The sequence below is a fragment of the Sciurus vulgaris genome (genome assembly GCF_902686455.1).
Source record: "Sciurus vulgaris genome assembly, chromosome: 3".
In the NCBI taxonomy this organism is placed as follows: domain Eukaryota; kingdom Metazoa; phylum Chordata; class Mammalia; order Rodentia; family Sciuridae; genus Sciurus; species Sciurus vulgaris.
In genome coordinates, this window is record NC_136463.1 from 112,978,299 (window position 1) to 113,001,710 (window position 23,412).

Sequence of the window (23,412 nt, forward strand, 5' to 3'; positions counted from 1 at the left end):
GACCAGATGGGTTCTCAGCCGAGTTCTACAAAACCTTTAAGGAAGAGCTCATTCCAATACTTCTCAAAGTATTCCATAAAATAGAAGAGGAGGGAACCCTCCCAAACTCATTCTATGAAGCCAATATCACACTGATACCTAAACCAGACAGAGACTCATCAAGGAAAGAAAATTTCAGACCAATATCCTTAATGAACATCGACGCAAAAATTCTCAACAAAATTTTAGCAAATCGCATACAAAAACATATTAAAAAGATAGTGCACCATGATCAAGTGGGTTTCATCCCAGGGATGCAAGGTTGGTTCAACATCAGGAAATCAATAAATGTAATTCACCATATTAATAGACTTAAAGTCAAGAATCACATGATTATTTCAATAGATGCAGAAAAAGCATTTGATAAAATACAGCACCCCTTCATGCTCAAAACACTAGAAAAAATAGGGATAGCGGGAACATTCCTTAACATTGTAAAGGCCACTTATGCTAAGCCCATGGCTAATATCATTCTAAATGGTGAAAAACTGAAAGCATTCCCCCTAAAAACTGGAACAAGGCAGGGATGCCCTCTTTTACCGCTTCTATTCAACATCGTTCTTGAGACTCTAGCCAGAGCAATTAGACAAACCAAAGAAATTAAAGGGATACGGATTGGAAAAGAAGAACTCAAACTATCCCTGTTCGCTGATGACATGATTATATATTTAGAGGAACCTGGAAATTCCACCAGAAAACTCTTAGAACTCATAAGTGAATTCAGTAAAGTAGCAGGTTACAAGATCAATGCTCATAAATCCAATGCATTTTTATACATAAGTGATGAATCTTCAGAAAGAGAAATTAGGAAAACCACCCCATTCACAATAGCATCGAAAAAAATAAAATACTTGGGAATCAATCTCACAAAAGAGGTGAAAGACCTCTACAATGAGAACTATACAACACTAAAGAAAGAAATTAAAGAACACCTTAGAAGATGGAAAGATCTTCCATGTTCTTGGATAGGAAGAATTAATAAAATGGCCATACTACCTAAAGTGCTATACAAATTCAATGCAATTCCAATTAAAATCCCAATTGTGTACCTTACAGAAATAGAGCAAGCAATTATGAAATTCATTTGGAAGAATAAGAAACCCAGAATAGCTAAAGCAATCCTCAGCAGGAAGAGAGAAACAGGGGGTATTGCAATACCAGATCTTCAACTCTACTACAAAGCAATAGTAACCAAAATGGCATGGTATTGGTACCAAAATAGAAAGGTAGATCAATGGTACAGAATAGAGGACACGGACACAAACCCAAATAAATACAATTTTCTCATACTAGACAAAGGTGCCAAAAATATGCAATGGAGAAAAGATAGCCTCTTCAACAAATGGTGCTGGGAAAACTGGAAAACCATATGCAACAGAATGAAATTAAACCCCTATCTCTCACCATGCACGAAACTAAATTCAAAATGGATTAAGGACCTTGGAATCAGACCAGAGACCCTGCAGATTATAGAAGAAAAAGTAGGTCCAGATCTTCAACATGTCGGCTTAGGACCAGACTTCCTTAACAGGACTCCCATAGCACAAGAAATAAAAGCAAGAATCAATAACTGGGATAGATTCAAACTAAAACGTTTTCTCTCAGCAAAGGAAACTATCAGCAATGCGAAGAAAGAGCCTACAGAGTGGGAGAATATCTTTGCCAATCATACTTCAGATAGAGCACTAATCTCCAGAATCTATAAAGAACTCAAAAAACTCTACTCCAAGAATTCAAATATTCCAGTCGACAAATGGGCTAAGGAAATGAATAGACACTTCACAGAAGAAGATCTACAAGCAATCAACAAATATATGGAAAAATGCTCAACATCTCTAGTAATAAGAGAAATGCAAATCAAAACCACCCTAAGATTCCATCTCAGCCCAATTAGAATGGCGATTATCAAGAATACGAGCAACAACAGGTGTTGGCGAGGATGTGGGGAGAAAGGTACACTCATACATTGCTGGTGGGGCTGCAAATTAGTGCAGCCACTCTGGAAAGCAGTGTGGAGATTCCTTAGAAAACTCGGAATGGACCCTCCATTTGACCCAGCTATCCCACTCCTTGGCCTATACCCAAAGGACTTAAAATCAGCATACTACAGAGATACAGCCACATCAATGTTCATAGCTGCTCAATTCACAATAGCCAGACTGTGGAACCAACCTAGATGCCCTTCAATTGATGAGTGGATAAAGAAACTGTGGTATATGTATACAATGGAATATTACTCAGCCATAAAGAATGATAAAATTATGGCATTTGCAGGCAAATGGATGAAATTGAAGAATATCATGCTAAGTGAGATAAGCCAATCTCAAAAAGCCAAAGGAAGAATGATATCGCTAATAAGTGGATGATGACACATAATGGGTGGAGGGAAGGGTTAGTGTTAGGGTTAGAGTTAGGGTTAGGGAGGGGGGCAAGTATGGAGGAAGGAAGCACTGTATAGAGGGAAAAGAGGGGTGGGAGGGGTGGGGGGAAGGGAAAAAATAACAGAATGAATCAAACAACATTACTCTATGTAAATTTATGATTACACAAATGGTATGCCTTTATGCCATGTACAGAGAAACAACATGTATCCCATTTGTTTACAATAAAATAAAAAAATTTAAAAAAATAAAAAAATTTAAAAAAAAAGAATCCAAGCAATGATAAGTATTGGTGAGGATGTGGGGGAAATGGTACACTCATACATTGCTTGTGGGACTGCAAACTAGTGTAACCACTCTGGAGAGCAGTATGGCGATTCCTTAGAAAACGTGGAATGGAACCACCATTTGAACCAGTTATCCTACTCCTCAGCATATATCCAAAAGGACTTAAATCAGCACAGTACAGTGATGTAGCCATATCAATGTTTACAGCAGCTCGATTCACAATAGCTAAACTATGGAACCAACTTAGATGCCCTTCAATAGATGACTGGGTAAAGAAAATGTGGTACATATATACAATGGAATATTACTCAGCCTTAAAGAGAATGAAATTATGGCGTTTACAGGTAAATGGATGGAACTGGAGACTATCACACTAAGTGAATTAAGCCAGTCCCAAAAAACCCAAAGGCCAAATGTTTTCTCTGATAAGCTGATGCCGATTCATAGTTTGGGGTAGGTAGGGAAGAATGAAAAACTTTGGATTATGCAGAGGGCAGTGAGGGGAGAGGGGGTGGGGTGGGGATGGGAAGGACTGTAGAATGAGACAAATATTATTACCCTACATACATGTATAATTACACTACTGATGTGACAGCACTGTAAAACCAGAGGAATGAGAAGTTATGCTCCCTTTGTGTACAGTGTGTCGAAATGCATTTTGTCCTTTATAACCAATTAGAACAAATAAAAAAACAAAATAAAAATAAAAAAAAAATAAAGGATTGTTCTCTCCCCAATAACTTAATTTTCTTGAAAAAGTAGGAGGTGGTTTTCTCCTGGGAGTCTATGCATGGAGGTGCATGGTGTTAGGTAAGGGAGTGGTACCATTCTAATCAGTCATAATAGGAATAGGCAAAGGAAGGACAAGACTCAGGTGGCATGAAGAGTTCCAGTGATGGAGCCTTCCCTAGCAGCATTCAGCTACCCAGCACAGAAGCACAGTCACTTATGAAATGGCTCTGGTAATGAAGTTGCCTGCCGTGCTGTAGAAAGATAAGGATGCAAAGGAATTAATAATACAGCTAGCAGGGTGGTCTAGGCTAGATATGGGCAGGGGCTATAGTCTGGGAAAACCTAGAGGGTTAAGAAGAAATTGTGTTGGGAAGAATGAATGTTCTACTACTCTTTTGTCTCATCACTCTGGTGAGAGACATAAAAACCTCTACTTGCTACAGCAACTTACTGACAGAAAACTAAAATAAAAGAGAGTTCACATTATTTCAAAATTCCTTTAACATTTTTCTACAAAGACACAAATCATCTAAATCACTCCCTAAAAGACCTTTTAAATTCTAAGACTAAGAATAAAATTATGGTTGAATGTTTAATTAATGTTTATTATAGCTAGCATATTAGTTTTAGAAAGTCAAATTTATGATACAATGAAGTAATATTTTTCACATTCTGTGGGTCTAATATATAGCACACTGGGGCCTAAAGTATAATAAATATCTTTTATTATTTTGTAGGATTCTTGTATGCAACCTGTGTGGGGCTGAGATAGTATTGAATTTCAAGATGAATGAGTTAGCGTGAACCTTAGGCAAGTCACTTCATCTTCCAGGACTCAGCTTTCAGATTTGCAAAATGAAGGGTAGGGGTAGATCCCCAACTCTTCTGCCACATTAAAGAATCATAATTAAAAAATAAGCATAATACAACATTTTAAATTACTATAGAATTCATAGGTATACCTCTTCCCTTTTAAGATATATTTTTGGTCCCAGCTACAATGTGAGCCTCAGTTCTTCATTAGGTACACAAGTTCTGATGATAATACTATCTCTGTAGGAAACAGAATCCATTTTAGCACAATTTCATTCCAACTTCTTCATTTCCTACCTATATTTGCCTTTTAGAAGTTTATTCCCTGAAAATTCAGAAATATTTGTTCACTCTTGTCTCAGTTCACTTTCTGTTATTATAACAAAGTATTTGAGGTTGGTAACTTATAGGTAAGGAGTTTTATTTGTCTCACAATTCTAATAGTTGAAGAGTCCAAACTGCATGGTACCAGCATCTTGGCAAGGACCCCTGGCTGTGTGGTAGCAGGGGATAGAAACAGAATGAAAACTGGCTATGTGAAGAAAGGGCCAAGAATGTGGGGGTGCCTTCACTTTATAATAACATGGACTTATGAGAGCTAATTCACTCTGTGAGACCAGCATTGATGGCTTCTCAGGTAGTGACCCCATGACCTAATTACTTTCTGCTAGGCCTCACCTCTATAAGGTTCCTCCACTTCTCAGCATCACCACATAGAGGATGAGGCTTCCAGCACATGAATCTTTGTGGGGAGACACTCAAACCATAGCAATCCTCTGTGACTATGTCTCTCTGGGCAGACTCCATGTTCTGTTGTCACCTACAGTCAGGCACTGATTTCAACAGGCAAACACTCTGCAGCAACTTTTGCACATTGTCTGATTGAGGATACTGTAAAATAACACATATAAAGCCTCTATTAGAATGCCTAATATATAGGGAGTATTCAAAAGAGAGTGCCTGACACACTGGAGGGCATGATGTGTGGGAAATAATTAAAGCATTTTTGCCTTGCATTCAGATGGTTCTTCTGTCACTAGATGAAAACTTAGAAGAACGTGTCGCTCACTCTTGGGTTATAGAGGGGCCCATGGTAACTATAAGGCATAAAATATAGGTGTCCAGTTCCAAAAGATTGGTCAATTCCTTTCTCTCTATTCAGAAGGTGAGTTCTCTTTTCATTCCCTAGAAGTTTAGACCAATAGGGCCCACAGGTAAGGAAGGAAAAGGGAAGGAGAGATAAAGGAGGAAACAACAAATTCTCATTTGACAGTGACTGACACTGTTCAAAGCAGTAGTCAATGCTGACTTTTACCCTCTTAGAAATTTTGTAGCCTTGATTGCTAGCTGTATCCATCCTAGAAAAATGCCCCTGATGTTGTCACATTTTCTTTTAACCACTTCTTTTCCACCTATCAGGTTCCCATTTATTGTTGTTCCACCTAACTGGGGGATTCATTCACCTTGGAAATAGCACAGTTGGGCAGAAAAATCTTAGGCAGGATAACTTTGACAATGACTCCATTTCACTAGCCAACAATTTCTTAAAAGGGCACATAAAAAGAGATGAATAGTATTTCCTTAGGACTTTCCATCTTCCATTTCGGTATAAGAAGTTGAAAAGAATGTTGCTCCCACTTTAATAGCAAAAATTTAATAAGCTGAATTGCTTACATTAGGACTTATCTTAAACCTGTCAGAGAACAGAAGTCATAGAGCAACAAACTAGCCTGATATTTAAGGGAAGACAGTACTTCAAGTAAAATTAAGAAGTTTTATGAATTCAAAAACACCATTAAGATAAGTTATTGACTGGGAGAAAAAATAAAGAAATGAAACTTGTATACAGAATATGTAAAGAATACACAAATGAATAAGAAAAAAAAGCAGATAACCCAAGGACAAAATGGGCAAAAACTTGAGCAGACATTCCACAAAAGAAGATAATCAACTGTATAATATATGAAAAGATGCTCCAAGGCTTTATTCTAAATGGAAATGAAAACCACAACAAGGTAGCAGTACTCAGTCATTAAATAAACTAAAATTAAGAACTGTCAATACCAATATTGGTGAAGACATGAATCAAATGAAACTGGTTGTGAATTTTTGTAATCATTTTGGAAAACTCCTTTAGCATTATTTTCCAAAGGTAAATATGCTGAAACCTTACAATTCAGCAACTTTGTTCCTAAATATCTACCCAAAAGAATTTAGCACATATGTTCATCCAAAGACATGTTGAAAATGTTCATAGCTCTATTATCACAACAGCAAATATCTGGAAATAATGAAAATTTCTATTAACAGAAAAGCACATAAATAAACTGTGAAATATATATACAATGAAATACTAAACAAAAAAGAACAAATGATGGTAACATGAAACAAATGATGTGCATAAGAATTATAAAGGCATATATATTGTAGGATTTGATTTATATGAAGTTTGGACCAGACAAAAATCTATGTTGATGAGGTCAAAAGAGTGCTTACAGGTGGGGTTAGTATTTACTGAGAAGAACCATGAGGGAGAATTCTAGCTGCAGGAAGCATTCTGTACCTTAATCTTGAGTATCTCCTTGGGTGTATATGAAAATAAACTTCGTCAAATAGCACAGTTAAGTGCTATGAACTTTTTCACATATATGTTTACCTCAATGCGATACAATACAAAGAAAACATTACCTATAGCATAGCTCCAGTGCTAATGATAATATGGGCAGAACGAATATAAACAGAGAGAGTAAGAGAACTTGTCATGGCTCCTTGATCCTGTCTGTTTCCCATCATTCTACAACAGAGAAGAAAATCACTTTAGCTCTGTAGCCTGTGGTAGATTGGCCTTGATGCAGCTTCTCTCCCTTTTAGGTCCCAAAGTGATTCAGCTTAAAAAGAAATACCTTTTTGTTTTAAAAACTGCAGAGCAAGCATTTTTTCAAATGTTTAAAATAAAGATACTTGTTTTTATATACTGTTAATTGTTATAGTGTCATCTTTCAGGACCTCTTCTATCAAGAGAATAAAGCTTCTTGTGCTCTCCTCATCCTACTGCATCATTTATCAACCAATAAAAATCTGAGAACTTTGCACATCTGCTATGCCTCAATACAATTTTAGTTTTTAATGGTCCCTGTCAACCCTCCTAGGGTGGTTGTGTTAGTCAGCTTTTTGTCACTGTGACTAAAATATCTGACAAGAACAATTTAGAGGAGAAAAAGTTCATTTTGGATCATGGTTTCAAAGATTCAGTCCATGGTCGTCTGACTCCATTGCTTTGGGCCAAAGATGAGCTTTCTGGCTGATAGGTGCTGTGAAGGAAAATTGCTCAGTTCATGGGACCAGGAATCAGAGAGGGGAAGTGGCCAGGGGAAGATGCACTCTCCAGAGCATGTCCCCAGGGATCCACCTCCTCTAGTCACACCCTATCTGCCTATAGCTTCTACTCAGTTAATCCATTAAAATTAATATGGACTAATTAGGTTACAGCTCTCACAATATTATCCTTTCACTCTGAATATCCCTGCATTAACACAGGCACTTTTGGGAGACATCTCCTATCCAGACCATGACAAGGGCCATATCCACATCAGGCTTCCAGGACTCTGGCACCTGTGGTGTCAGGATCGTAGCTCCTCCCAACACAGCAGCTGCACATTCTCTCAGTTTTGCCACTGAGGCAGGTCCTCAGTATTTCCCTGTGAGCATCATCCTTCCAACTGTGAGGGTTACCTTTTAAGTCCTTGGAGCCATCCCAGAGGTTCCCTCATTGGGTATGAGTGGGAAAAAAAACCACCTCATCCCCCACACTTTGTTGAAGGTTACACAAGACCCAGCAATCTTCCCCCAAAATATCTCCTCACCAAGCCTTTCTCCGCTTCCTAATTTTGCATATATTTGATGTGAATGAGAAGTCTGAGAGCCTTTGAGCACTAGACAGTTTGTACATACGTTGCATTTTCATCCTACCTTACTCTGGTGCCCAGCATCTATGGTGATGTTAGGTGTTTCCATCAAAATCTCAATATTAATATCCTGTTATCATAATTGCAGATCGAACCTTAAGAAATTATTGATTATTGACTATTTTTGATGGTAAAGAATTGAAATTTCATATGGTTCAAACTAACAGTTTTATTCAGGATAGGCTTTTCAGAGAACCTGAAGTTTAGGTTGGATTTGAACAAAAGGAAAAGTGGGTTCTTCAATGAATACCCAGAAAAATACTAAAACAGCTTCTATGAGCACCTTACCTTGGCTTTCAGATCAGCACACAGTTCCTGTTGTTTTTTCCTGTCTTTAGCCAATATGCTGTCCATTTCATGAGCTGCACAGGCCTCAAGGAGGGTGAGTACTGCCTTCTGTATGAAATCTTTTCTATTCTTATTCCAATTTTCTATTAGAATCCTTCTCTGCTCCCTAGCAAAGTGATATTGGTCACAATGTTTCTCATGTTCTACCTGAAAAGATAACAGATGGTGAACACTTATCATTATGAAAATGAGCCTATGATTTATGTCATTGTTATAAAAATGAATAGAATTAATTATAACCAATGATTTTGAAAAAGTAGGGACAAACATCTGAATAGCAAACACCTTAACCAGTAACCAGGCAGTCACTCCAAATTGCAGAGTCTGTGGCTGACTGACAACTCAAGAAAGGTAATTTAATGTTTATTAGTCCTTTAATAAATCCTTACTTTCCTCATATAGGATGGATTTAGACTAAGTAGCCTCTAAAACAACTTTTACTTCTAAGTGACATGATTCAGTTGAGCAGAAAGCAAGAGTTCCTCCATATATAATTTTTAAACCCACCATTTTTAAGTCAGTTTTGGCATTTTTTAACAAACATATCAAGTCTTTCTGACAACATAAAACATAAACATAAACATAAAAATCGCTACAATAATCCTGAAGATTCAAATTGCCTTTAATTATTGAAACATTCAGATGTTAGAATGCCTAAACTTAATTATAGCAAGGACATTTATCTTTCCCACCTTGTACTCTAGAGGGATATGACATTGTCACATGGTAACAAGGGACACTTTCGGCAGTTATTCTCAATCATGGAAAGTAAGGGGTTGGCAGGGGGGGTGGTGTAAAAGAAGAGCCTGAGAAGTTAAAAATCTCCCGCAGGTGATTCTGAATATCTCGTACAAAGGTGTGTCTTCTGAAGTGAAGCATCACTGATCTGAATGATTTTTTATGTTTTTAGTACAGACCACACTTCTGCATTTACATACTATTTAACCCCTAAATGATATGAGAAAAGTAGCTAGTAAGCAGGATAGGGTATGTCCCACCTAAAATAACACTTCAGGTATGCTTAATTAGGCACAGATCAAACAGACTGTGGTCTCACTTACACCAAGTATCAGCTACTAAAACTGTTCTGTAAACATCTTAGCTTTGTTCAATAAAGCCAAAAATATATTTAACATCTGTCAAACATTAAGAAAGGAATGATACACCATACAGAAACATGTTCTAATCAGTCCAATGTCAAATAAAAATGCAAAACTATCATTTGGATTGTAATAAAAATATTAAAATCTACAAAGTTAACAATGGCAACTGGTCACAGAAGCAAATGGAATTGGTCAGGAATTTAGTAAATTAAGGATGTAGAAAAAAAAATCCAGAGTTAATTATTTATCATGTAAGAGGTATCTGTTTTCAATTAGAATTTAAACAATTAATTGTTGAGATGGTGGTGGCAGGAAGAAAATAGTAAGAATGCAGGACATGGTCACTCTAAGTACGTGGTCTTTGCTTCAGTTTCTTAATCAGAAAATAAGAATAACAATAGTACTACTTTCATCCACTGCAATGTGTGTTAAAGGGAGTTTCCTCAAAACTAACACATAGTACTTCTATATACATGTCAATATTGCTGTTACATGCTTAATTTAAAACTATTATAAAAGTGCAGAGTATGTGATAATATTTTATAGCATGGTGCCTTTAATAACTAAGAGCCTGCACATGCTTGTTTACATGTAATTTATAAGACAAGTTATCGTAAAATTAATTGGTGACACGGTAAACTCTATTTTCTTGTCTTTGTGGTGTTTCCCATGAAAGAATGAAACAATAATTTCCCAGTTCCTTCACATGGAAATTTCAGTCATGCCTTTGAGTTCTAAATTTGTGGCATTTGTGTTTTCTACCCATGTAGGGGAACAGGCAAAGTTGCAAAGATGGGGAAGGTACAAGTAAGTGCCGTCCCCCAGGGTGAGGGTTGGCATTCCATGACTAGAGGGCCTGAGGTGCCACAGACTATGGATACAGGGATAGGCTTTTCACTTTTAGGAAAGATCTAGACATGGTAGAACCTCTAAGAGTAGGAAGGTAGGTGTTTGGACACCTGGGGTCAAACACTAGCAGAGCAGTCTGGGAGCCATGGTGAAGATTTCTGTGGCAAGTTGGCACAGAAAGAATAAGTGTTGCCAGACAGGCCCTTTCTTTCTTATGTACTGTATAGATTTGAAAAAATGACCTGCACAGACTTTCAATCTATAATTCTACTATTTTCTATAGGGTAGGAAAAAAATAAATTTTAGATTACTTTTAGACACACACACACACATATTTATTTATTTATCTTAATAATCATGGACCACTGAACATTTCAACTTGCTAGTGTTTAGGAAGGATCCAGCACTCACCAGGTCACTCCTGGATTTGTGAGGAAAATATCTTTGTAACATATCCAGATACAGAGTCCTTCTGCCAAAGAGATCTCTAGGATACTGATCTAAAATAGCCTGGTAAATCCAGTGATCTTCTTTGCTTAGTTGGAAGTTTCTGAAAGCAACAAAAATGTTACAATATATAGTTTAGAAATCATGGATTTTAAAGGAATTTAAAATTACTCAAACTATTAGCATAATCGCATAAATGAGGCACTGATTCATTGATTGATTGATTTGAGGTATTGGGGATTTAACCTAGGGGCACTTTACCACTGAGCTACATTTCCAGCTCTTTTAAAATTGTTTTTATTTTGAGACAGGGTCTCACTAAGTTTTCCAGATTTTTGGCCTACAATTTGGAATCCTCCTGCCTCAACCTCCCAAGTTGCTGAGTTTACACATGCACACCAGTGCACCCAGCCTAATGAAGTGTTTTTTAAATGTTAACCAAATATAATGTTCATGAAAGAAAAGTTTGTAAATTCTAATACATTGGAACCTTTCAATACTTTGTCTTTCAATGAGTTCTAGGAATAATTTGAAGAATTATTGATGAGAAATAATATTTTTTTAAAAATGTTTATTCTATGATGCCTATAGTAATATTTTAAAAATCATCCATCTTTTTTCCCCACATCCTCGCCAACATCTATTATTGTTTGTGTTCTTGATAAAAGCCATTCTAATTGGAGTAAGATGAAATCTTAGAGTTGTTTTAATTTGCATTTCTCTAATTACTAGAGATGTTGAACACTTTTTCATATATAAGGGGGTGGAGTGGGGAATGAGAGAATAATGGGGTAACTTCAGAATATGTAGAAGAAAATGAGAGGGAGGGGGGTTTGAAAAATGGTGGAATGAGACAGACATCATTGCCCTATGTACATGTATGATTACACGAATGGTATGAATCTGCATTGTGTACAACCATAGAAATGAAATTATGTACCCCATTCGTGTACAATGAATCAAAATGTGGTCTGTAAAAAAGCTAAATAAAATTTTAAAAAATCATTGATCAATGAAATAAATAAATACTGGAAAATAGGTTATTATAACACAGATTAAAAAGGATTTTTTTCTTATTCAAAACAGGACCTAGACAAGGCAAATACAAATGTGGACAGTTACATGAACAATTACATAAAGGAAGATAAAGTCAGAATGAGGAAGGTACTTAAGATTTGAATTCAAAGGAAGTCTATAACTATCTTTTACTTTACCCTCTTAATTGTTAGCTTTCTTGGGATAATACTAAATACTGGTAATGAAAAGAAAACAGCCAGACACAGTGGGACACACCTGTCATCCCAGCTGCTTGGGAGGCTGAGGCAAGAGGATTGCGAGTTCAAAGTCAGCCTCAGCAAAAGCGAGGCACTAAGCAACTCAGGGAGACCCTGTTTCTAAATAAAATATAAAATAGGACTGGGAATTCTCCCCTGAGATCAATTCCCATTCCTCCTGCCCCAAAAAAGAAAAGAAAAGAAATGGTGCTAAATTTTAGATCCCTAAAGAAATCATTTATAAACACAATCCCTGCAAATTGCTTCCCAATCACATGTCCACTCTGCTCCAAAATCCTTTATTCCTTTCAGAACACTCATAGACACTGGCTTAGTTCATGTTCTGTATAAAGTATTAGCAAAATCCTATGCAAGGTGAAAAGGTTGAATTATCAGTCTGAACTCTAAATTAATGCCTCTTTATATTTTGAGTTTATTTGCATATTATTATCCCTGTTTAATAAATTAGAATAATCAAATACAGATGCAATCAGAGGTGATATTTTTAGCAACAAATATTTCTTTGATCCACTATGGAGATTGACCATTGTTTATTTCTACTACATTAGTGGTCTTATACTTTAAAGTTTGCAACCCAAAATTTTTTAATGTCTTTATACTCCTGAAAAATATTTAACAATGTAAAAAAAATAAAACAACCTTTAAATCAGTGATACTAAGGGGAGTTCAACTGTTCTCATATAAGGTTATGCATTTCTAAAAGGCATGCCATTTTTCTAGTAAGTAAGAAAAAAAGAAAAATTGCTTTTCAAAAAAAAAAGAACTTCTTCACCTGCTTTATAATGGAATGAAAAAGAGGGTTGGAGATGTTCTACCAGTAAGAAGAATATTCTATGGTTCTTCAGTATGACATAATAATCTATTGCAAAGAAAGAATTTGAGAGGAATTCATTCATTGAACACAGCAAGTGTTTTGGTTCTGTCAGAATCGGTTCTGCATGTACAGACAAAGGCTTCTGCAAATAAAGCATTTCAAGCAGGAAAATTAAGCCAGGAGAAGGGTTGCCTGAGTGTACTTGGTATTCCAAACACCTTCAGATTTTCATGGACAATCTCTCAGGTCCTTTCTCAAGGAACCCATTTGCATCCATGGTGACCTGAATGCATTTTAACAGCAAAGTTAGCCAGAGAAATTCTCCAATACCACACCATAAGCAACAAAATAAGAACAGGACTAAAGTACACGTCCTTGTTAATATTTTTAAACTGTCACTGTAATTGAAGGGCCTTGAACGTGTTTTGAATTTCCACCTTCATTTGATTACAAATGTGAATATGTGTGGGTGGTGGGTCCTCTGGAGGAAAAGTGACAGAACCTAGGTCCAACAAGTTTCCTGTTCTTTTAAATTGTCATTCATCTATATAATGGAGGTGGCTGGTACCATGCCCAGATTGCCTTAATTAGCTGGAATTCCCATCACCAATATGCTGTGAGTACTGGCTGATAAATCTTGGAATTATCAGCCCCTCCCTTCTCTGGAGAAATGCCCTTGGCCCATTGGGAGCTGCCTCGCCCAAGAGGCTAGCTTCCACCTTCCTTTCAGGGTCAATCACAACAAATGCCTGACAGACCAGCCCACTTGCCTCCAGATGTGACCAACTCTGACACATTCTCCCTGTAAGGGTCTCACTGCAGAAGCCAACAGAAGATCCAGTCTCCACTGAGACCTCCTCCTTGCTCCCACATCTCCCCTCCCCTATTCTGCTTCCTTCGAAGTATCTTCTGAGAGCATCCCCTGTACTCCTGCAAAATAAAAATCATTTTCCTAGAAATCCTTGTTTCAGTTTTGTTTCTATAGAACCCAGTCTAAGATAATCTACAAGCAATCTTACCCATAATTTTCAAAAAGAGTTTAAATCTTTTGGCAAATGGAGAAGTACTTTCAAACTAATTGCTTTGATGATTTCTCCTACTAAATGGTGGTGCAAGATTGTGGCTGTCCTCAAAGAGAAAATGTGAATAACAAACATTTACAAAATGCTTTTCATATAAAAGCACACATTAGGCAGTATACATTGCTATAAATAAATATAGCAGCAGGAGAGTATGTGCAAATTTGAGTGCAGGAGACTGCATTTTTACACATTTCGTAAATGTATTAATTAGGTGCCATTTTAGTACAACATTAAAAACCACTTAAACATACGAAACGACTATGAAACATTAAAACCAGATATTTCAAACCAAGTATGCCATGAACAGTGATGACATCCATTTTGACCTCCTTGTTGATTTGAGAAGTCTCATCCCAACAGCTTTTCTAGTTACCACAATTACGCAAATTGTAAGACATTTTTCTAGTACATGTAGAATAAAAATGAAAAACATGCTGAAAGAAAATGACATAAATACTCACAATATTATTTTTTTTAGAGTAGTTTCCAGAGCTGCAGGCTTAGATCTTAAGGCAAATATTTACATGGGCAATAATAAAGGCATAGCCCTACATTTCCATTAGAACGCTGCTTATAAGGGAGGGGGAAATCTCCTACTATTACATATATCCACTCCACATGCTGAGACTTTGCATAGTAAAAATCCAAGAGGAATACTCAAACACAGCAGCCTCTTCACAAAAACGAAGCAGCCATTTTCTAGAAACATGGTCTTTAAGCCTCTAAAATAAAATCATATTCAATATATCTATATTTTTAAATTTAAATCTGCTTAAATATGGACATATCTTTCTGATAAAATCTTTTTGTTTGTTTGTTTGTTTGTTTGTTTGTTTGTTTTGGATAGAAAAGTCTGTATAAAATAACTTAGACCCAGGTTAGCTTTTACTTTTCAAAGTTCTTGTTGAATTTAACTGTTTTGTTAGTAATTATGATAATGAGCTAGCTAAATTCGAGTGAAAAATATTCTGATCTCTTATCTACCTTCTGAATTTTAAAGATGAATATCATTTTTTAAAGAAAGTTTTAGAATTATTCTAAATTTTATAATTAAAAATATATTTAAACAGGGCTGGGGAGATAGCTCAGTTGGTAGAGTGCTTGCCTTGCAAGCACAAAGCCCTGAGTTCGATCCCCAGCACCGCAAAAAAAAAATATATATATATATATTTTTTTATATATATATATATTTTATATATATATTTTATATATATATATTTAAACAAAAAATATTTGGCAGTTATCAATAATTTATATTCTTTTGGTCCATCCAAATTTTCTAATTTAAAGTGCTTTGTAATTTTTATCTTTATCACAGGACACCAAGATTTTACTCTTTTCAGACTTGTTGAGTGCTTCAAATACTTTAGGAAATTCCATTTGCAGAAAGGTAAGGCATTTAGCACCCAGTCCCCAGTAAGCCTCTCCATTCCCAAATACAGAAGTACACAGATATCATTGCATTATGATTTTTCAGGAAGTGAGACAAAACAGGTAATTCAGAAAACAAGGGCAAACAGTCTATAAAAATTCAACCTGACCCAGGCTGGTTGTCTCTGTAATTCTACCTCTCTGAGCCATTGCAAAAGGCCTAAACTGACTCACAAATAACTAAGCTTCTAGTTTCCATCATAGACACATTTAAACCACTTCCCTTGGGTACTGGTTCCACAACATCAAAAATTATTTGGGGACAGAGGTGGGGCAAGAATGACAAAAAAGATACTTACAGGTACTTTAATGACAGAAACAAGTCTATGAAACTAAGCATTGTGTTTATAAACTGACTGAGAGCTGTTTATATTTCCTCCAGGGGAAGGGAGCTTTCTAAGCAAAATAATAATTAGTATCTTCTAAAGCTAGTTGATGCAGTTATCAATATCTGAGGACTGTCTGAGATTGGGAAATGGCCATAGTGAAACTGGCCTAAAGGAAAACTCTTATGTCTTAAAGCATAATAATGCCACAGGGGCTCCTCCATTAAACAGCAGAGAGCCACCAATGGATTAATGTGGATGAACAATAGCCCCATCCCAACCCCCATCTGGCTGCATCAGGTCTGATCCTGTAGAGAATACAACTCTATTTCCCTTTTCAATTTTGTCTTTCCAAAATAGACCAATCTATTCAGTTCAATTCCTAAAATTGTCTTCTTATCCACCAACTACCCCACCCCAGTCCGACTGTCTAAATACACATCTTTGATTTTTCAGTCTGGTTTATAGGGGAGATCCTGGTCCCATACCCATTTCTAACCAACAAAATATGCTCCTGTTATTTCTGTTTTGTATGTTTTCTTCCTAGGAGATTCATTCACATTTAGAAGTTCTTACCTCCAGGGTCCCTGAGTTCTACTCAGTCTAGATGTTCAGGTAGGAGCTGACAACCAGGCTTAGACTGTAAGGAGCATGGTCAAAATTCATTGACTTGAAAAAGAAAAAAAGGTGACCCATAAGGCAAAGCCAGGACTTGTACCAGCATCCAAATCTTCATTCTTCTGAGGGGTGACAGGAAGGAGAAAATATGGCATGGCTCTAAAAGTGACAGTTCCAAAATTTCTTATAGGAAGGTTTAGGAATGGGAATTTGACCAAAAGAGATTGCTAAGTGATCTATTTAGTGCAGGCAACCATTCACAAGCTTCCCATTCCTCAAGCCAGTGTTTTTGTAAGTGCATGGACAAAAGACCCAATTCTGGTCAATGAAGTGTAAAGTCAGTCATCCAAGGAAAGGGTTTCCAAGTTCTTGAAAGGAGTTACAAAAAAGGAAAGTCTCTTTGTGCTTCTGGATGTCAGATGTTATGTGGAACTGCTGTAGTCATCTATACATAAATCATGTAACCTGCAAGAAGGCAGGGCAAGAGAGAGAAAAATAAGCCTTACTGTCCTTGGGCTCCCTTATCTCCAGACATCTTGTTAAATAAGGAATTGTTCCATTATTCAACTTACTTTAAGTTCGGTCAGGGATTTTTACCTAAAGATATTCTAATTGACAGTTAAGAAAGAAAAATGACTTATTTAATATAATCCTAATATTGCTTTGGAAGGAAAGTCCTAGAAATGGATGTAGATATGAAAGAGATGTAGAGCCAATGTGATCAGATACAAGCATCTAAAATAATAGGTAAATATTCCTCACCTGATTGGGGGACAGATAAATTTTTAACACTAATGGCCATTTTTAAGGTAAAACAAAAAATGCCTCTAACTCGAATGAATAGAATCAGTGAAGACTAGATTATCTATGAATACATTATTTGCTATAATTTTTTTTTTTTTTGTACCAGAGATTAAAACCAGGGGTGCTTAACCACTGAGCCCCATCCCCAGCCTTTTTTGTGTTTTATTTTGAGTCAGGGTCTTGCTAAGTTGCTTAGGGTCTCACTAAATTGCAAGGCTGGCTTTGAACTTGTGATCCTCCTGCCTCAACCTCCCCAGCTGCTTGGATTACAGGCATGTACCACTGTACTGGGCCTTCTCTAATTTTTTAAAAGTCCTTATATTGAGCCAAAATCTGCCCCCAAGTTACCATTATATTCTTCACTTTTGAGGGGCACAAACATTTTTAAGTGTAGCAAAGTTGAATTGAATAAAGTGATTTTAAATAGATATTCTGACTGAACTTTCCAGGTCCAAAACAAGAATAATAAAATAGGCCTATTCTTGTGGAATTATATGAATAAAATTTCAATTAATCATCTTTAAGATTTCTGAAATTCAAATTATCACATTAAAATGTTATCAAATAACTTCAAATAAACTGTTAGTAATCATTAAGAAATTATAAGAATGGATTGAAAGACTAATGATTCTTTTTCTCAGTTTATTTTTTTTAGATGTTAACAATGTTCAACTTTATGTTCTTTTATAAGCACTAATATGGCAAATAAACTTAAATCTGTGAATGTGGTAATTATTTCTTACATTACTGGTTCCATATAGTGTCAGTTCTAATGATTAATGATCCTTCAAAGGATTCTATTTTATCACAGCTGGACTTCAAGTATAAGTAGTATGGAAAACTTGTTATGAGCAATTGATTTGGTATATAAAATACATGTTATAATTACTCTTGTCAAAATTATCTTGCCCATATCAATTTTTTCTTATCTTTGCTTATAGACATATGTATTTCATTTTAATAACAAATTCAAGTTATTATTCAGGTTTAAAGTAATAAGTGTCAACTGTCCTGGACCCAAATCTGTCAAGCTGTGGTTTCCATTCTCTTCAATCAATTTTCTCAAGATAAATTTGAAAAATGAAAACTTGCTGTAAATAACATTACCCCTCCAACCTGTAAAACTCAGATTTTTCAGTCTCTTGAGGAATTGAAAATGTAGCCTCAATCACCATTATACTGTGGAATCTCTAGCTGAATCAAAAGTATCAAGAGTGTGACCTACACTTTTTTTTTTTTAATTGTAAACAAATGGGATACATGTTGTTTCTCTATTTGTACATGGAGTCCAGGCATACCATTTGTGTAATCATAAATTTACATAGGGTAATGTTGTTTGATTCATTCTATTATTTTTCCCTTTCCCCCACCCCTCCCACCCCTCTTTTCCCTCTATATAGTCCTTCCTTCCTCCATTCTTATCACCCTCCTTATCCCTAACCCTAAACCTAACCCTAATGCTAACCCCTCCCACCCCCCATTATATGTCCTCATCCACTTATCAGCGAGATCATTTGTCCTTTAGTTTTTTGAGATTGGCTTATCTCACTTAGCATGATATTCTCCAATTTCATCCATTTGCCTGCAAATGCCATAATTTTATCATTCTTCATGGCAGAGTAATATTCCATTGTATATATATGCCACAGTTTCTTTATCCATTCATCACCTACACTCTTACCCCCGGAAAGCAGTCAAGTGTTCTTGGTCACCCACCCTTGGTCCTGGGAAGCAGCTGGGAAACCAACCTGGATGCTGACCCCCAAAACTCTTTAAAATAATTCTTATAGCCTTAAGACACTAAAAAAATGCTCTACCTAGGCCCACTGGTGAGGCCTGTCCTTTGTGAGACCTTCAGATACTGACAACACTTTGATTTGCTACCAGGCATGGTGCTCCACACCCACCTGGACCCACTGAGGTGGTACCACCTCCATAAGACCTATAGAAACTGTTAGGAACCTCAAATCTACAGCTGGAAACACTGCACATTGAATTGTCAGAAAATGTACCTCACATAAGAGAGCTGCATCTCAATTGGTGGTACAAAACTTGAAAAGTACCATGACTTCTGCAGCCCAGGGCACTAAAACACCGACAACGTTGCCAATGTTGATTAGAACTGAAGAAGCTACATGGATGCTACATCAGAGAGTCTATGTGAAACAAAAGGTAACAATATGGTCTGTCCAATCAATACTCCAGGACACATTACCAGGAGAAACATATTTATTAAAAAAACAAAAACAAAAACAAAAAAACTACCATATACATTTGGTAGAGGCAACTGAACTGCCAGATGTTCAAATATCAACATTAGGAAGAAGACCAACACCAGAATTACGAAGAAGGTTAACATGGCATGTTTTTCAAAGAAGACAATAACTCTCTAGCAGCATACCCTGAAGAAAGGGAAATGAATGGTCTGAAAAAAATTTTTAAGTAATTTTAAGAAAATTTAATAAGATATAAGAAAATATAGACAAATCAAAAAATTAGGAAGATAGTTTATGACAAGAATGAGAAATTTGGCAAGGAAATAGAAATCACAATTAAAAAAATGAGAAATATTGGAGCTAAAGATTTAATAGATGAAATTTTAGGATATAGTGGAGTGCCTCAACAGCAAAATAGATCAGGTAGAAGAATTCTTTCTTGTCTGAGCTTGAAAAACAGGTCTTTTGAAATAGCCTTATAAAATTAAAAAAGAAAAAATTACCAAGAATAGAGAAATGTTTTGAGTTATGGAACACTATTAAGTGAGAAAGCCTTTGTATTATGGGTATTCTGGGAGGAGAAGAGAAAGGAAAAGTCATAGAAAATGAATTCAACAAGACAATAGCTGAAATTTTCTACATTTTGAGAATGATACAGACATCCAAGTCCACGAGGCTTAGAGTTCCCAAAGAATTAAACCCAAAAAATATTCTCTCTGATGTGTATTATAGACAAACTGTCAAAAGTGCAAGACAAAGAATTATATAAACAAGAGAAAAGTATCAAGTCACATATAAAGCAATCCCCACTTAGACTAACAGCAGGCTTCCCAGTACAAAGTAGGCCAGGAGATAATGCACTGATATATTCAAAGTTCTGAAAAACAACCAAACAAAAAATTGCCAACAAGAATAATATAGCCAGCAAATCTATACTTCAGAAATTAAGGAGGAATAAAGTCTTTCCAGGATAAGCAAAAACTGAGGAAATCCATCACCATGAGATTGATCCTACAAAAAAATGCTCAAGAGTTCTAAAGATGGCGAATTGAAGGAAGGGCGCACTCTCCAGTTGTTCTGCGGTTCAAGACTCAGGCAGCAGGAATACTGCTTCTCAGTGAGGTGGGTGACTGAGAGAATTCACTGAAATTCAATATTGGACAGTAAAATAAGCATAAAGACACAAATTCAGGAGCTTTGAACATAGAACAAAAAATAATACATTAGAGACACGACAGCTTTGCCTCCAGTGGCAGCATTAGTGCCACTGGTTCCCTGGAGAGGGGAGGGATAAACACAGGCAGAAAGAAAGAAAGCACTGTGAATATATTTGGCACAGGAGAACCTGAGGAACAAAGAGGGAAGTTGATCTTATCTGACCCAGAGACAGTGTGGCAAGCTGATGATTGAAAAGTGCTCTGAATCTCTCAACTAGTAATTAGAGAGTTGAGGCAAAAAACATTTGCAAGGGGACCTGGGGCAGCTTGCAACAGTGGAAGAGTAGGAGTTTATAAAAAGTGTTGCTATACTTTCCAGTAAATACCTGCCATGGGGTCCAGAGTATGCCTGGCCCAGTGTGACTGAAATAAGCCCAACGAGGATTGTGTCAAAGGGGATCCAAGCTGGAGATACTGAGAAGACAGAGGCTTGATTTCCTTTATTTTGAGTGGCTCATGCAACCAGCCGGGGAGAGGCCAGAAACTGCTCAGGCAGGTACTTCAGCATTCCAAATCTAATCCTGGGAAGTCCACATCCACAGTGGTGGAATATGAGACCTGCAGAGGGATAGTTTCCCCAAGCTATAGTGGGATTTTGGGGAGGTCTCTGAGACCAAGATCTCCAGCAGAGATGTGCATCTTCCCCACAATAGGGGATGTGGATCTACTCTCTGTGAAGTAAACACCACCTGACAAAGTTCCGAAGCATTTTCAAAACTAAATCCCAACCACTAGAACTTCCCATTTAGATCTCTACATAGCCCCACTCTAGAAGTGCATCAACCTAGTCTGTCCAGAAAAAATTCCATTGTTCCTCAGTCTGTCCTACCTTATACTGTGAGACAGAAAACTGAGAGTTACTACAGTCAAATTTGGTTCTGGACCACACCAGACTGCAACTAGGTGGGAAACACAGAGAGGTCAGATTTTGTAACCCCAGTCCTTGATTTAAAGGGTACACACTCAAAATGAGACAGTAAGAAAGGTGCCACAGAATAGGCAGTAAACATCCATCTTACCAATAGTTTTGGCCACATCAGTGGAGACAAGCCTTTGTCTTTCACTAAGAATTTTTTCCTATGTTTTTTTCCTTTTCCACTGTGTGTGTGTGTATGTTCTTGCTGTGCTGATAGGTTTGAGGATAGATATACATATATACACATATGTATTCATACATATTTTTTCATTTTTGTCATTTTTCTTTCACATGTTTGTTACTTAACTTTGTTTTGACTTTGGAAGAGTAGAGTCTATGGTGGGTTTGTTTTGGTTTTCGTTTTTAATTGTTCATTCTTTGTTTTGTTCCTTTATTATTCCTTCCCTTTCTTTCTCCACTAATAGCCAAATGCTCTTGTTTCCTCTTCCTCTATTTTATCACTTTTAGTTTTTTTTTTTTTTTTTAACACATCCTTGTTTATAGCTATCACCTGCTACCTCTCTCCTGGCTAAGTTTGTTCATTTTTAAATACTTAAAACTTTCTCTTGCCTTTTTACCACATTTTATTTCAACTTAAGAAACTGTAACTTTACCCTTTTACAACTATTCAGTTTATGAATTTCCTGCCCCCCACCATTATTGTCATGGTGGTTATTAATATGGTTGAAGGCATAGTTGACACCTGCCGTTTAATACTAGATCTAGTATGCAACTCTTTATTATTGTTGCTAATGTACTGACCACATCATTACTCTTTGTGCGACATTTTGTGTTATAGATGTCCCTGTAAGCAGTGGATATTTATTTTAAAGCTGTATATTGGTTGCTACTATTATACTATTATTGCTGTTGCTTGCTCCCCCTTTTTCTAAAATGTGCTGGGAAATGATCAGGATACTACAAGTGCACAGGATAGAGACCCTGCTCATATGCTATACCCACAACTCAGCCAAGTGACAGCAAACCTTGTTCCATGCACAAACCACACACTAGCACACTGAGGCTCCAACATTACTTTAACACATAGAATGCAGAGGGGGCGGTGGGCAAGGAGATTCAAGATGGCACATAAGAAAAAGGCTGCATTTTTACTTGTTCCATGGCTTGAAATTCAAACATCAAGAATATTGCTTCTCAGCGAAGTAGGTGAAAGAGTGAATTCAATGAAATTCAATATAAGACTGTCAGAGTCTCTTGAGACTCAGAAATTTGGGTACATTGAACAAAGGACAAGAAAGAGTATAGTGGAGCCAAACTGGTTGTGACAGCAGAAGTGGTGCCAATTTACTGCAGAACGGAGAGATAACACGAATAGAGAAACATAATAGACGAATTTGGCACCGAAAAACCCTGTAGAAGCAGGCATGGTGGCGCATGCCTGTAATCCCAGAGGCATGGGAGGTTGAAGCAGGAGGATCAAGAGTTCAAAGTCAGTCTCAGCAAAAGCAAGGCACTAAGCAACTCAGTGAGACCCTGTCTCTAAGTAAAATACAAAATAGGACTGGGGATGTGGCTCAGTGGTAGAGTGCCCCTGAGTTTAATCCCCAGTGCCCAACCTCCCCACCCCCAAAAAACCCTGTAGAACAGGAAAGCAGTCTGAACTTAGTTGAATCAGAGGCTGAACAGTGATTTGGTATTTTAAACGTGTTCTGTGTATTTTAATAGGCAAAGCGGAGAGCTGAGGCACAGAACCATCTTGAGGAGGCT

General features: G+C 36.8%; 1 protein-coding gene across 2 annotated transcripts in view; it reads right to left on the minus strand.

Annotated features, from left to right (window-relative positions):
* Window positions 1–23,412, minus strand: part of LOC306656517 (coiled-coil domain-containing protein 148-like) — a 169,137-nt gene that overhangs the window by 128,293 nt on the left and 17,432 nt on the right. For both annotated transcript variants that reach the window (XM_079131829.1, XM_079131830.1), the window contains exons 2-3: window positions 10,930–11,068; window positions 8,507–8,713 (exon numbers count right to left, since the gene is read on the minus strand). In XM_079131829.1, the coding sequence (XP_078987955.1) occupies window positions 8,507–8,713; window positions 10,930–11,068 (346 nt within the window). The remainder of the gene's footprint in view (window positions 1–8,506; window positions 8,714–10,929; window positions 11,069–23,412) is intronic.